Source organism: Peromyscus leucopus, chromosome 18, assembly GCF_004664715.2.
Source record: "Peromyscus leucopus breed LL Stock chromosome 18, UCI_PerLeu_2.1, whole genome shotgun sequence".
Lineage (NCBI taxonomy): Eukaryota > Metazoa > Chordata > Mammalia > Rodentia > Cricetidae > Peromyscus > Peromyscus leucopus.
The window spans coordinates 31,890,821-31,907,975 of record NC_051078.1 but is presented as its reverse complement, the minus strand read 5'-3'; the positions used below and the strand labels follow the sequence as shown (position 1 = coordinate 31,907,975).

The window sequence follows — 17,155 nt, the reverse complement described above, 5'->3', positions numbered from 1 at the left end:
ATCTTAGCCATTCTGACAGATGTAAGGTGGTATCTCAGAGTCATTTTGATTTGCATTTCCCTAATGATTAGGGATGTTGAGCAATTCCTTAAATGTCTTTCAGCCATTTGTTCATTTTTCAATTTATTGCAAGGTCTTACTAAGTTGATCAACCATATCTTGTACTCCCTTTGCAGTCTAGAATGCCCTCAAATTTCTGATATTGGGAGGCATCAACCTCCCAGCTACCTGGAATTATAGACGTGTGCAACCATATCTAATTTCTTCTTTTAATTATTAATTAAGCATGAGAAATTTAAATAACTATTGGGAAAATTTCACTTGCCATAAGCTAAACACAAAGCAGAATGTTATAAGCAGTACACCCTCCCATTACTATTGGCGTCTTCCATCCATTTCACTTAAAAGACAGACAAGAATCATAACTTCAGAGAATGAAGCATGGAATCAGCCAAAAAAGCTTTCAGAATATGTCTCTTCTAAGATTACAAGAGTTCTGTTGTTTAAGATTCCTTCTTCTTCTGTCAGGGGTCACTGAGTCATTAGGGAACATTGATCTCTCAGGACGCCAAAGATTTAAGGGAAAGCTTTTGTACCAAGGTCTGACTTAGCTCATGGGTTTATTGGATAATGGGCATTCATCAAATACCTGTTACTGACTGGAAATATACCAACAAATGAGAGTCAATTCAATAATGTCTTTATGGAAATACCATTCTGCAAAAGGTAATATATGAGCTAATAATTTACACAATAAAGCCACATTGTTTCAAATATTATGGGGAAATTGTTCTTATTTTAAACACAACAGTCAGAGAATAAATAACAGAGGTCACATTTGAGCAGAGCTAGGAATGAAGTGACTAGACAGCCAATATCAACATGAAATTCTCTCAAGTAAACATCTAAAAAGCTTTTTGAATGACATGTATCAGTTGTTTTGATTGTAACTAGTAACACAAAGGAAAATATTTTCATAATATCTTTTTTTCTAGTAATTTAAATCTGAAAGGTAAAAGATGTGGAGCAGGTATTACCAACTCCTTCATTTTCAGGCTTAAAGAAGAGCTCTAGAAAGAGTACCCCATTCTGCTCAGTTACTTTATACAATGTGTAATCTCCTTTCTTGGGAGGAGTAAATTTGATCCTATACAGTTGTAGGCTTTGTATCCCAGAGATACATATTATATAAAGTCTGTAATTTGTAAGGACAGAATAAAGCAGGTGGGTATGTAGGGACACTCCTGTAATCTCAGCAGCAAAGAAAGTGGACAAGAGAATCTCAGATTTGAGGCCAGACTGGGATCCATGCATATAAACAGATTGGTAAAATAATCAAGCAGTAATATAGAAGAGTATGGGAAAAAACAAGTCTACTTTCATGTGCAGGAATCAAGCAAGCCTCCTTGTGGTAACTTGTATGCAGATGCTTGTACAATATTAAAAGTGACAGGAGGAGAGGCTGAGAGGAGATCAGTGAACAAACATGGACCGTAAGAAAATAAAAACAATAAAACCCCAGGCACTGTGTAGGGAACACACTTCTCACTTCTTGCACAGACACAGAAGAGAAGTCCAGTTGTATTATAAGTGCAGGTGGATCTGAGAGAAGAAAGCTAATCACTCGATGTTTATCCCTTGGTGGGAATGAAATAAAGACTATAGAACAATGGTTCTCAACCTTCCTAATGACCCTCAACCATATTATTTTTGTTGTTACTTCATAACTGTGATTTTGCTACTATCATAAATCATCACATAAGTATCTGTGTTTCCCAAGGGTGTTAGGAGGCCTCTTTGAAAGGGTCTTTCAAACTCCCAAAGGGGTCACGAGTCACATGTTAAGACTGCTGGTATAGAAAATTTTGTGACAAAAACGCATCTTATCTTAGGGTTAGTAATAGAATCAACATAAAACCACTGTCTCCCAGTCAACACTGAAGCTTATTATTGTTGATTTAAAGTCAAAATGGCAATAGTTGTAACTTCTCACGATAGATAGAAAGGGGGGAGATGAATTCAAGTGTAGAGAGTTATAATAATGGCAGTTTTTCTGCCATGAGTGTTACAAGAAAGAGAAGGTAGTGAAAAGATGATAGAGCCCATGGAATGCAGCTCTCAGATAGCAAGAGACAAGCACATTCAAGAATACCCTAGTAAGACAATGAAGTAACTAGGGTTAACAGCTGGAGGATGTGACAATGATGGTAGGTGACTGGTTAGGAATGTGACCTTTTTATAAATGAGATGACAACGGAGCATGCATGTGGAGAATCATGTCGCTGAGAATGATGATATGGGTATGTCTGGAAGGTAGGGGGAGCTAGGAAGAAAGCTGAGTGATAAACCCTGATGAGAAGGTTGGTACCTAAGCAAAGTGTCATAAAGTCAGAAATAGATTTATCTGTTGACAGAGCAAAGAGAAGAAATCTCTTGGAAGATAAAATGTTGGGAAGAAGTTCTCCCATCCTTGAGTTATGTGATGTAATGCAAGTGAGAATGACTGCCAGAGAAAATTTTTGCCAGGTGCTATAGCTCCCAAGATAAAGTAAAGAAAGGAAAATCTTCCCCAAGAAACAGAAAACATGGGTATATAGACAACAGGTCAGGCTTGGATAGTCCTAGGAGGGAATTGTATAGGACTATGGGTGCAGACAACATGGTGCATGTAGGTTTATGATAACAGTGGTAGAAACTGGGTCTTGCACCCTACTAGTGTGGAGAAAGCCTCCAAGGCAATGGAGGATTCATGGTAATAGGTCTTTATAAGAAGATAACAGAAGATTGTGAGATTTGGTTTCATTGATTAGCATCAGGGGGATGCAATGTATGTGTCCTCGATTGTACTGCTTTGATGTAGCCTTTTAGAAGCAGTACCAAGAGAAGGCGACAGATTATTCTCAGAGTTACTACTGCATTTGGATCACCATTGCTACAGAATAGAGAGAAGGCAATCCTTAAAAGAAGTGTTATTTTTTTCCCCCAGCACTAATGCAGTTAAAGCAATCAGTCTAGTTTTTAATTCTGTAAAGAGTTGTAGCCAAATGATTTGTGAAATGTTTTGGAGCTTAAAAGGAGAAAAAGCTCCATAAAACCTTAGTTATGACCTAATACAACTTGTCATAATAACTGATTCCCCTGGGTTTCTGATAAACAAGCTTAGTCTCTATTAGGAAAATTATCAGGAGACTAAAAGATGTTTACTAAGGATAAAACAGACTGGAACTGGTAATTAATCCTTCCTCCCTGCTCAGTGGTGATTAGGCCCCCAGGAGGTTGTTACAAGCTTGAGCAATAACAGTCCAAAATAGATTTTGAAACTTTGCAAGAAGTTCAAACAAGACCAAGGGAAATGATTCAAGAAATTACCAATTTCTATAAGAAATGGAAGTGTGATTAATTTGAAAAGCTTGAGGAAGTATAATTTTTTTTGCTGAAATTTTATACTATGACAAGTGACTTGTCTATTCATTTATTTTATTTTATTTTAACAGAGGCTCATGTATCCCTACCAGACCTTAAACTTGTGTTAAAGTCATCAGAGGATGGCCTTACGGTTCTGATTTTTTTTCATGAGTACCCAAGTGCTGAGATTATAGGCATGCATCATTGTGCTCTGATTAGGAGGTGTGCCAGTTTGAGCCTAGAGTTTGGCATAGACTTGGGAAGCACTATACCAATATCCCCAGCTAGTCCTGGCTTTTAAATTGTGATAAAATTCTACTACATTGGTAGATAGTGTTCTGAAAAATGAAGGAAGATGTCATTTAAACACCAGTTTACCCATGAATATGATGGAGATATTATTTCTGGAACTAATCCTGAAAATTCAGCCAGAACTCTGAAGAAAACTCTGTGTCTATCTAATGCTTCCATTCCTTGGCAATATGTACAAGAAACTTAAATGATAAGAGAAGAAAAGGAAATGTTAGTTATTTTGTGGATTATTACCAACCTACTTATAATTCTAAAGAATCTAAGAGCCCTAGAAACTACAGACAGGAAACCAGGTCTAAAATAGAATCTAAGGAAGTGAGAGCGGCCATTGCTTTAATCCCCCAGCCCCATAGCCATCAGCTAGGTTCAGTATCATCCAAGGCACATGGTCCTGAGTCAAGGGGAAATACACCCGGTTTGGGGGCCACATGGAATGTTGGATTGTTAGCATTTTACTTTGAATGTCCTCATCTGTGAGCAGTGATAGTCATACTTCTATGAGTGCTTTGGAAGAATTAAGAGCTTGTCAATTGTCTGACTCAGTGCAGGCCTTTGCTGCTAAACAGAGCTGGTACAGGAAACAGTGATTTGGCCCTTTACCTACAATTTAAAAGTTTCTGCCACATGTTCTGCTGCAAGACCGTCTCTCTATTTTTTGAGTGATCTTCACGGGCTTCCTGCCATAGTTACAATCACTATTTTCATTCTAAATGAAGCTGGTCCCGACAGAAGGAATATACAACAAACTAAACCAGTCAATTAGAAGCAAGTGTGGATGGCATGAATGACAGATTAGAGAGCTGTCAACGGGGTGGGTAGAGGAAGATGTTTTTGGGGCAGAGAAATTTGGGAAAGTGGTACAAAGAGAAAGGGTAGAGCCTGAGAACAGACCTTCATAGTCCACATAAGTTTGCCCAAAACCAAACTGACTTTCAGAATCCAAAAAAGCTATTTACATTGATCATACAGGAAAGATTCTTGATACACCGAGTAGGGTTTCTAGTTGTCTATAAAATGTTAACAGAATAGAAGATGCCACCTTAGTTGTTCTCTAGAAGGAAGGACTTCTGTAGTTTGGAAAGTAAGGCATGGAAAACTAACACATTTTTTTTCTCTCTCCCTGTCTTTAATGAACTTCACTTTACAAACTATTTCCTGTAAGAAAAATTTAAAACATTCTTTTTTTTTGTTGTTTAGAGGAGATTTTTTTCTTATGTAATTTGATTTGTTTGACTCTGTTAGATAAAAGAGGAGAAGGATCCTTTCTAGAACACTCAGATCATATTTTATGCGTTATTTCTAAAAATAAGGCTTTTAAAATTTTTTCATGCAAAAGGTTCATTGTTCACTGTTATCAAAGCAGTCCTGGCAATCAGAATAATTTTGGATATCTTTTCTTACACACAGTGAAATGGGTAAGGCTTTTTGTAACATTTGAGATTTCAGTTAGCATTACTGAAAAGTGATGAATGTCATTCAAGACATGCAAAGTGAGGGGGGAATTATTTATTAGACTATTTACTTAAAAACCCCTCATCTACAATAACCTCATGTTCATTCCCTTCCTTTCATAGTTGGTGAATTTGTTATAGACGAGGCATATTAAAACTAACAATTTTGACTTATATATTTCAAGGTGTCGTGCTTGCAATTATAACTCTAATTAGCATCATTGCGAGCTTTGTGTGCCGTGAAATTGGGATTATGCAGCTTAGCTCGTGTGACTATAAAATAATACACTGTGGTTTTTAAAGACAGAGACGCATTCTCCAGGCTAGGTTTTCCAAACAGAAAGTTGACTGTTATAAATTCCACCTCCCACAGACCAGAATTCATATCCATTGGTCAGGGGCAAATACCAAGGGCTCTGCTGCCTCGGTTACTTTGTGCCACTTCATCAAGTGGGAGCCAAAGGTAAGTTTTTACATTTATTTTCTTCTTCTTCACCTTAGTATAACAACCTTTAAAAAATAACTCAACTTGCTTTAAGGTCTCCTGCTGGACTTTAATCCAGCGGGTTTGGTTTAACTTTACCCCTGACTGTATATTGATATTATTCTTGGAAAATCCAAAACTGTGGATTAGCTTAGGAATTAATAACATTGGGCAAAATAGTTAATCTTAATAGTTGTAACAGATGTGAATAAAATTATAGTGGCTTCCATTATATGCTTTAAACCAATAGCCCTGACACTGACCACAGCTTTTGGGAGTAGAGACAGACAATATTGACTGATACTGATTGAAATACTATGCAGAGGTAGAAGCTAGTGATGCTTTGTGTGTTTAAAATGTACTGATAATTGTCACTTTCCTTTTAAAATGTCTTTTGTGATAAATATTTTAAAGCTTAAAGTAAGCTTTAATTTTTGGACTATTATAATATGAAGTTAAGTGAACAACAAACTGGAAAATTCAACCAACAACTACATTAAATACAAATATAAAGATATATAAAAATATAAAGATATCAATGTAGAAAGATAAATATTTGGAACAAAACATACATAGACACTCTTATCAGTTTTACTTCACACAAGCTGCTTGTCCTTGTTCTGGTTGCTTTATTGGGAAAGTCACATGCTAATGATCTCTCATATGCAAACACTTGTAACCAGAGAGAGAACATAAAGTGAGAAACAGAATTATTAAGCACATGTTTTTCTTTGAATGATGGAATTTGCTAGACATGTACAAGGAAACTTTCTTTTCAGTTCTATCTCTGCTAATACACTACACTTGACTCTGGGAGCATGGTTCATGGAGGAATTGTGAAACATGTTGTCCTGCTAAGTAAGATCATTGGTTATTTCTTCTAACAATTCTAAATCCACAGCTTGCAAAGGTATTTCCAAAGGCAACAGAAATAGAGCCAAGTAAATCCAGAGTGAAAAAAAGTATTTGAATTAAACATAGGAAGGAGCTTCAAGTAATTGAAGGTGCATTTAAGTAGAAAAGTAATAAATTCTCTTCTCTGTGTCTTCTGGGGCACTAACATCACAGATACTGTCCTTACACTCAAAATGGATATCCAGAACATAAAGTCTTTTCATGTTACACATTAAGGAAGAAACTATACTATTTTGCACGGCGAACAATTTACTATTAGTTAATATTTTTGGTATTGCCAATATAAACACAAAATTAAGCATGAGATTTTTGCTCTTAAACTAAACTGTACTCAACATAGTAGACACAGAACTAAAATCCTTTAGATGATAGGGATATGACTGTGTTTGAACTGCTACAAAGTTACATTATAACAGAAAACAAATTATGCTTGCTAGCAATTGCAGAGCAAAAGACTGTGCCATTTCAATGTGTGTGCAATCTCCCTCCTAATTGTGAAAGTATTGCCTATCTGATGTGTATTCTTTTGCTTTTTGAGTCTAAGTCTCAATTATTATTAATTAAAACAAAATACTAAGGAATAAAAGTTAATTTTACACTATACTAACACATTAGAACAGTGCATTAAATATTAATTTAGAAATAAATTGAATTATATATGCAATCAGATTCCAAGAGTCAGCATAGGACTGATAAGAGGGATGACCCTCATTAATTTGTTTTGGAAAGGAAAAGCTTTGGACTAGGATACAAAAGGAAGAGTTATGAGTGTCAGTTGTATCAGTAACGAAAGCTATCTCAGTCTCCTCCTCTATAAAATGGCAAGATAATCGATGGCCCTTTTCATCATCATCCTTATTATACATCTACATCCCAAAGTTAATGAGAGTTCTAGTGCTTATTAAGTGGTAATGGGAGCTGCGATGCTCATAATTACCAGCTGGCAAAAGGTTTGTGAATCAATACATCACAAACATTTCACATCCTAATATTTCCCTTCTTGTGAATAACATGAAATGTGTTTCACTGTAGTTTATATTATAAAAATATGAAATATGTGTGAATGGAACATTTGGCTTCAATGGTCCTTTGACATTATCAATTTGCAAATGTTATATTCTTAAATTACTGTAAAAAAAGCTACCAGCTTGAATTTCTTGATGCTGACATTGATCAGTCATTTCTATACAGTGTGAACCATTTCTGAGCTATTATCAATCATGTATTTGCACAATTTTATATTTTATAGTTAGGAAAGCTTGAAAGATGAAAATGCTAGCAAGAACTGTCCTGGTACTTATCATCTTTGATGTTACATTGACGGCCCCAACTACAGAGCTCTTTAACTATGACTCAGAAGTCTACGATGCCATCTTGGAAGACCTGGGAACCTTTTATAATTATGAACAGATACCTATCAACAAAGTAGAGGTAATGTCTTCTTCCCACACTTGGGGCTTTTAAAAGCATTGAATGATGATTGATAAGAGGTTATTTGTTTCTGCAAAGATTTTGTTTACTTATAAGCAAAGGTTGGATCTCAATTTCCTATAAACATTTAGCTGCAACACGTGCAATTTTTTCAGTATGAATGATGAGACAGTCTTTTGGTTCCCAACAGGAAAAACAAAACAATAGCATTTTAATGTGTGTGTGTGTGTGTGTGTGTGTGTGTGTGTGTGTGTGTGTACACATATATTTGCACACCAGGACATGTGCGGAGATCAAAGGAAAATCTGATGAAGTTGGTTGTCTAATTCCACCATTTGGGGTCTGGTGAGCAACCTTAGGTAGAGGCAAGTGCCTTCACCCATGAACACAAATCACTAGCCTGAAAAGAGCAACAATCCATTAAGTTACAAGAGGTATAATTTAAAAAAGCAGTCAGAAAGGAAAGGAAGAGTTAAAACATTCATGCAATACCAAGAAAAGCATGTGAGATTAAAACAGACAAGAAGAAAAACAAAAGCAGCAGAGGGAGCACACTGACTTAGCATTATGCTGTGCACCAGGAGGTAATGTGCATTTCTGAATGGCTGATTCCTCTCCCCAGCAGCAAAAGAGGCACTGACAAGGTTACAGCCCATTACATAAATCTGATATGACATGTTTCTAATTAAATGCTGGGCTTCTTACACTTTCACATAACTAAAGGATACAGGCTAATTCTCATGAGTCAGAACACAAACAGACCTTGAACCATGATTTATGTACAATATTGACAAAAAGTAGATATAAATAAATAAGGGAGAAAATCAGATTACATTCAAAGGATCATTGCAAATTTTGGACCCCCCTTCAAGTGTAAATCTTAGAATTACTATTTTTTTATGGCCTTGACTATAAAATATCTAGACAAGATCTTACATTTAACTTATATGAAATGTAAGATGCTGAAATGTTCAATACACTCATGTTGCCTTATGAAACAGGAATCAGATTTCATAACAAAACAATTTTCACACTTTTTCTTTCCTTCACTCTCAGCCTGACTGTTTGCTCATATTTTATCTCATTTTCTTTTGTTTATAATAAAGTCTCAGTCTCTTAGTGGTTATCTGCTAAAATAAAAATTTTAGTTCATACTTATCTGATTTAATTCTGCATTAAAAAAAGCATTTGGGAATTAAATACTTAATGATGATCACCAAAGAATTCTGTTTAAGTATGACTGAGCAGTGGGCTAAGGATTTTGTTCATTTCCTTCAGAAGAACTCAATGAACAGCTTAAGAAACACAGAATAGTTCTGGGTCTTTTTCAGGCAACATTATGAAGGAAATAACTTCATCTACATAAAATGTAAAGCCTACTTATCTCTGTCATAATCCTGTACATTGCCCCAACTGTCCCAGTATTCCTGTAAATGAATGTAATTCCTCCTGCCATGAAGCAATTTGAGAATATGGCAGTATAAAGATGATTTGGTACACAACCTTCCCTCAGTGTTTGCATATTCTAAATCAGTGCTTCTCACTCAACCTGTGGGCCATGACCCCTTTGGGAGTTGCATATCAAATATCCTACATATCAGATATTTATATTATAATTCATAGCAGTAGCAAAATTATAGTTATGAATTAGCACCAAAATAATTTCTTAGTTGGGGGTCACCACAGCATGAGGAACTGTATTAAACATCACAGCATCAGGAAGGTTGAGAACCACTGTTCTAAATGAAGATACCCTATGTTCCCACCACATGGTACCTACTTCAGCTCTTACTTCATGCTAATGTCCCTCATTTAAGGCATAGCTTATGCTCACTTTATTCATTGAACAAAAGTTTTGAAGAAGAGTTATTTACTATTTTCATTGAATAGATGTCACTATGAAGACAAAGTTTTTGAACAACTTGCCTAAGATTTCATGCTAAGGCTACATATATAAACAAGACTATCTCACAAAAGAAAATAAATTCCCAAAGAGTACTAAGAGATTGTGTATTCCTTCCCTTGATTCCTACACTTTTCCAAATTATCCCTTTAGCTTGACATTGTGTTTTTTTTTATTATAAACATAATTCTTTATTTAATCCTTAGAAATTTCAAATCACACACCCCAATCTCACTCATATGCCAGTCTCTCCTTATCTTCCCCTCACCCCTGAAGCATGCCCCTCCAAACTTAATTAGAAACAAAACAAAACAAACAAGAAACTTACCTGGCCTCTCCATCATTCCAACACCTCTTTGTTCATCCTAATGACATCATGAGCTAGTAGTGTGTCACTCAGTACATCCCTTTTGTCCAATCAGCCCCACCCACAAAATGTTCATTGCAATGAGTCATTGGTCTGGTCCAAGGCCTCTGGTGTCTGGTACACCATCATCACTGGGCCTTCATCGAAAAACTCCTCTCAGGACTGATTTCCAAATGCTCCAACACCCTTATAAGGGCAAGGAAAGCATTCATCTATATTGGTATAATATAAACTAGAAGTAAGCTTATAGATAGCTGTGTCTGCAACCTGATTTTTTAACAAAAGAATAACTCAAGGATATAAAGAATAATTGTGCATAGACACTCTGCAATATATGTTTCATTTATAGACAACGGCCTACACACATGCATGTACAAAAATATATCATGTAGTTATGTGCTATGTCTGTACACTATGTACATACCATATGTAGAACATATATCTCCTAATTTAGTGATTAGGAAAAAAAGTTTTTGTACTTGCTTGAACCATTCATCAAAAACTTCAGTTTTCAGAGGCTGGTATTCTTCATTATGTGGTTTAACTGTTTCTGTTGATTGTGGTTATTTGCTGTTTTTTATTTCTATGATTTAATTTTTAGGTTATGGATAGTCCATTTCTCCTAGGTTAAAAGGGACTCCAATCTGTCTTAAGAATATTGGACTATCCGTGAGTATTATATTGCCTTAGAAAAATGTTCCATGACAATTATGGTGCTGATGGCACTTACATCTTTCTATTGCAACCTACAAGGCTCCACCTAATTAGACTTCTCCCTACATAAACTACATCTTAGTCCTATGTATTTAATTTTTCTTAATCTGGACCACACTGACCCCATGTATTCAATAAACAGAAGCATTGTATTAGAGAAGCCAACAGGGTTTGACACTATGGTTGCTGTGAGGTGCTGTGGGGAATGTGCCATGGTACCACACAATATTCTTTCTGAAGATGTATAGGAGGGTGGTCTTTCCTGTAACAGTCACAGGAGTGCAAACTTTGAAGGGCTTTGCTCTTTTTTAAACCATACCCTATGCTACTGAATGCTCCCATTAGTCTGCTTTGCCTGCTCACAATTCTAGAACTCATCTTTGTCTCCTTCTTCCTTGGTTTCTTGTATCTTCCTCCACCTTTATTTTCTAGTCACCCTAAGACCCTGTGGAGTTTTTTTTTTTTTTTAAGAATTCTTGTATGCTGTCTTAAAATTATTTTTTTTTTAATGTCTGAAATGAGATGGATTAGATATCCATAAGTAAATATTAACCAAAAAAAGGTTGGCAAAATTTTTCATAAGAATGATGTCCTTGTTTTAGCCCTCCAGTGCTAAACTTTCTCATCATGAACTTTTAAAGGTTTGTTTTATTTTATTTAATGAACATGTTATGGTTATTTAGTATATGATTTAAAATTAACAATAAATCTACTATGCATAAAAATAAATTATACATTTTTATGAAAAGGCAGTCATTTTTCATGAAAAAACTCATTGAGTGGTAACAATGGCACTGTTTTATGTTTTTGGGAATCCCATTAGTGCTTGGCCTAATAGAGGTCAGCTTCTCTTTGTATGTGTTTTGTCTTCAGTGTATTTGGCTGCCTTGGTTGGATTCTAAAGAAATCCCACTTCACATAGATATGTGGTCGATAATACAAAAGTGTTTTAGTAACTATTTAAGGGAATTATATACATTCTTTGTTGCTAGTCTAGACCTGGGCAGTTTTACTTCAGAGATTAGTTGTACATTAGAATCTGAAGCAGCATCCTCATCGGTGAATTCTCTTCTGCTATTCCTTTAAGATCCATTGGTTTGTCTTGCAGTTCGAATGAGTCACTTCCTTATGCATGGTTTAGCACTGCCCATTGGCTGTTTCAAAAATGATTCATTCAGTTAGGTGAATCTTTTAAATGTTCATTTATCTCATTGTATCCAATTAAAACACAATTGTTATCCTAACTATGCATCTCAGAAAAATCATGTAAATGTGGACAATCATTGAAAAACAGAAGAGTGCTCATCTGGATGATCTGTTCTTATAAAAATTGTTTCAAATTTGAAACAAAGTGTGAGAATTACATGTAAAGATGATGGTGAATAATTTTCTTCCAGGGAGTGAAATTATTTCAGTGATGCTGTAGGAATGGGAGAAAGCTGTGAAAAAAAATGGCTTTTCTTCTCCCGTCATTATTATAGTGTGTCCCTCAATGATCTAATCACAGATGTTTATGCACATACAGCTTTTAGAAGAGTTTAATTAATTCTGGACTCTTTATTAAAGTCAAGTACCATTTTAGATAGCAAAGATGCATTAGGTTGTCAATAATGAAAATTGATCAAGAATCTTTATTTTTTATATAATATACTTTAATTAAAATATGATTACATCATTTCCACTTTCCTATCCTTTACCCCAGCCACTCACAAGTCACTGTTCCCCACCATCTCCTCAAATTATACTCTTTTTCTCTTATTATTGTTACAAGTAGATGCACAAATGTGTAAATGCAACCCGCTGATTCCATTTCCATTGTTTGTGTACCTATGATTCCTCTGTACTTTGCACTGGATAACACCATTTTGTATTGGATAATGAGTTAAGTAACTCATTCCTGGGAAAGGTGAAGTTCTTTCTCTCAGCATTAGTGGCCTGTACTCTTTGTATAGGGATTTAGATTGTCTTAAAAATATTTGGTTTTCTGAAAAAAAAATGTTTAAATTAGTAGTATTATTATACCTAGCCCGTTATGTACCACAAGGAAGGAGGGAGACAACACTTATGGGTTCCAAAGATTTTAATAATTTACCACAAAAGCGGGTCTCTGATCAATTAGGGCTTCAGGACAATGACTCAGGAGCCTCGTTTCTCCTGACAGTGCTGAGCAAGATCAGAAGTGGGGTGTATAAGCATGAAAATCAAAAACATTTCTTGTCAAGTCACAGTTACAATTTTCACCAGTCAGGGTTTAGAGATTAGGGGCTTCTTGAGTGTTCATCATTGTCGATTAATATACAGTGCAAGTCTTTACAGTGCAAGTCAATACTGTCCGATCAGATTCAACTGTTCCTTCTGTTATTGGGAAGAGCCATTGTGTTTCTAAAGAACAAAAGATGCATAACGACTATTTCTATGGTTTAGGGAGGAGGTTGGTCAGCCATTGGAAAGTTCTCAGCTCACCTAGGGCTTGGGAGTCTGAACTTCCTTTCACACTGCAGATAAAATGGAGTCTGAAGATAAAATGGCAGAACCTAGGCCAAGGTGCTTCTGCCTGCTCTCATTAGTATCATTATTATTTATTTATTTGGGTAACAAAATATAAGCTATGATTTAATCTTTATATGTCAATAGTTCTGCTTCATTTGGACCAAATACAGAGTGCATGCTAAAGTTTCAAACATGTAGATTGCCTATGAAATGTATTTCTGTTAAAAGAAAGATTAAAAGGCCTTTAGTCTCAGCACTCAGGAGGCAGAGGCAGAGGCAGGCAGATATCTGTGAGTTTAAGGCCAGCCTGGGATTCAGAGTGAGTTCCAGTAAAGGCTCCAAAGCTATACAGAGAAAACCTGTCTCAAAAAAAAAGAAAGAAAGAAAGAAAGAAAAGAAAAGAAAGAAAAAGAAAGATTCTAACTTATTAACCTTAAATAAACATTCTTTTCTAGGTTTGATGAAAAATAAAAATGAACCTCCCTATTCACTGAAGAGCCTCTCGTTGAAGGGGGAGGGGAGAATTTTACTGATGAATTTTCAATAGACTAATCTGACCAATTATCCATAATTTTCTTTTATAGAGAGTTCTAAACAATATGATTCTTATTTTTGGCTGTTTTAAAACTGTAAAGCTAGAACATGAAGAAATATACAATCATGGTATGTCACTGGGAAAATATATTCATAATCTTTGTCAATCACTCACTTGTGTTTGTCTTACATTTTTATGAGCCCATACCCATAAATTAATTCTGACTACTTCTGAAAATAAGACATTATTGTGTCCATTGAATAATAGTAACTGAGGACTCAAATTTTGCTCAAGGTTATTTGTCCAGTAAATTTCAGAGTGAAATTTAAGCTAGATTCTTTTAATGCCAAAGCAAGAAGACTTTGGCACTAACAGCCTCTGTTATTTTTCTGCTTGATCTATAATCTTGAATTCTTTTAACTATGTCCAAATAGAGCTTTATTTTCTATGAAATTAAGTCATTAGAAAAATAGCAGCTTTCAAATGGTTATAATTGGCACAGTATCACAATATGAGTTTTAGCTGTCAACATTGTTAAAGGCTCTACAGAAGAAAAACAGGTCCTTCTGACCTGAAAGCAGATCATGGAAATGTGAGGAGGGTGCCCACTGCCAAACTCACTTCTCCCTGATCCAGTTTCAAGGTATATAGAAGAAAGCACAGTTTTTACTGTCAAGTGTTCAGAATCACTACTTTTAAATAATTAATACAGATTACTTCAACATATTTGAGGACCAGGCTCAGGTTTAAAGTAGAATTTCTCAGTGCCAAACATATCTGTGTGCCAGGGTGTCAAATTCATCAGAATGCACCATTAGCAACACAGGCTGAATAGCTCAGAGTCTTTTCACACCCTGAATAGAGTTGTTGACATAATAGTTACTGAGTAGTGCCAAAATTTATTTGCTCAGCTTTGAGATATATTTGGGGAGACAAGTAAATTCAGAGATCCATTTTAATCAATATAATCTTTATTTTGTGTTTTAATAAATCTCTAAATGGCATGCATTTTCAAACACTTTCTCTAAGAAGTAACAGAAGGGGAATCTATAAGCTAAATAGGATCTGCTGAAGACCAAGGATTACTGGTTAGAAATTGGGTGGCACAGTGGCATTACAAACTAAATAAGTACACAGTTAAGTGGATTTGCTTCTGCATCTGTTTTCCCCTGCATTGTAGACCGAGCATGCATGCTTTCAAGGTGGCAGGAGATGTTATGCATTATGAACTCACTTCTGTATCAGGATGCAGTTTGTCACCACATACAATAATTAGAGTCAGATTGCCTAGAAATGAGTTGCACGCTTGTCATACCAATTGCATGACCTTAGGCAAGTCTCTAAATTCCTCTCAGTCTCAGATTCCAAATATACCTTTTGAAGTTTGGGTAAGACAAACATGTTACTATTTAATGGGAAGCCTGGGGCACAGAGAAAATCTAGTAATTGCAGGTAGTTTTATAATGGACTCAAAGAAAATCTACAGCAGCTTATATTCTGCTTATATTCTGGTGTTAAGCAATAATAAGTGCTAACCTCCACTGTGCTTAGATTGACATTTCAGGGGAACTGATCAGACCACTTCTGCAGTTGTTGCGTTTTTTGTTTCTTTCTCCTCTTAGGTCTTTAGTCTTTGGGGACCAGCCACCCAACTACCAAGTAAATCATATAAGGAGGCTTATTCTTACTTATAAATGCTTGGCCACAGCTTGGCTTGTTTCTAGTCAGTTTTTCTTAACTTAAATTAACTCATATACCTTTTGCCTCTTGGATTTTGCCTTTTCTTACTTCTATATATCTTAATTTTACACTTACTCCATGCCTGGATGTGTGTCTGTGTGCCTGGCCCCTAGCATCCTTCTCTCCTTGTTCTCTTGCTCCTTCTTCCTCCTTTCCTCCCAGATTTCTCCTATTTCTTCTTTCTGCCTGCCAGTCCCACTTAACCTTTCTCCTGCCTCACTATTGGCCATTCAGCTCTTTATTAGAGTATCACGTGTTTTTGACAGGCAAAGTAAGCCAGTTTTACAGAGTTAAACAAATGCAACATAAGAGAATGCAACACATCTTTGCATCATTAAACAAATATTCCACAGTATAAACGAATGTAACACATCTTTAAATAATATTCTACCATACACTTCTCTCTGTTCCTCAAGACTTTTAGTCTAGTAGTCTTATAAATATGCCATTTAAATAAACCAGAGGAAAAGAAACTATATACTATTATATATATATATATATATATATATATATATATATATAATCGCAATATAAATTTGTATGATTCTACTCACAAAATATGCTAATAAATTGTCCATGAATTTATGTTCATTGAGAATCTGCTAGCTAGTATGATGTGAAAATATTTTACCGGTGTATTATTCTACCACCTTTTTTGATCAACATCTAAGGTCACTAATATAAATAAATGTAATGAAAAATATCCCAGCAGTGAAGAGTGTATACTGTTCTTGCAGTATGGCTTTCAGAAAGCTTACAACTACCTGAAACTCCAGCTCCAGAGGAATCTGATGCCTCTGGTTTCCATGGTCATCATCATTCCTATGAAAGTATCCACACAATGACACACAGAGAAAAACAGATATGAAGGTCTTACCTGCTCTAAAGAATCAGAAGCTGTAGTTAAGTTTCTAGTAACCTTCACTCAAGGTCATTTTGCTGACCTTTGGAGAAGCTCATATCCCAGGCAAAGAAATTTCCCTCTTCTCCCTGGTTAGTGGGATACTATGTGGCAACCTCAAGCACCAGTACTTGTTTGAAATTCCTTTTACTTTCAATAAATTGGCATTCCCATTTTTCCATACAAACACTATATTTGTGATGATTGATATTCATTACATGTGTATTCTGTCAGATAAAAGACTCTTGGATGAAATCAAGGATTTTTCTAATAGAGCTCTTAAAGGTAGACACCATATACATTGTTTCTTCTCTTGCAGCCTTTCATGGAACTTCAACAGTGTGACTTCTGGAGAATTTGCCTGTGGTTCACACTTCTTTTAGTTTTAGTTAAGTAATCCACCTCAGCATATTCTTCAGTGGAAATTCTTCTATAGATATTTCATAAAACTTTTGTTGAGTAGTGAGAAACAACCTCTCTCCCTCAGATTTTGAACTGCATAGGAAT

The 17,155-nt window shown here is 35.6% G+C and overlaps 1 protein-coding gene across 2 annotated transcripts in view; it reads left to right on the top strand.

The window, feature by feature from the left end:
• The first annotated feature begins 5,506 nt into the window (after positions 1-5,506).
• The window catches only part of Epyc (epiphycan), a 33,246-nt gene continuing 21,597 nt past the window's right edge, over positions 5,507-17,155 (top strand). Inside the window, exons 1-2 of one of the 2 annotated variants that reach the window (XM_037196797.1) lie at positions 5,507-5,631; positions 7,821-7,998. In XM_037196797.1, the coding sequence (XP_037052692.1) occupies positions 7,834-7,998 (165 nt within the window). In that variant the 5' untranslated portion in view covers positions 5,507-5,631; positions 7,821-7,833. Of the gene's footprint in view, positions 5,632-7,816; positions 7,999-17,155 lie in introns of both variants that reach the window. The other variant, XM_028881188.2, reaches the window with a different exon arrangement.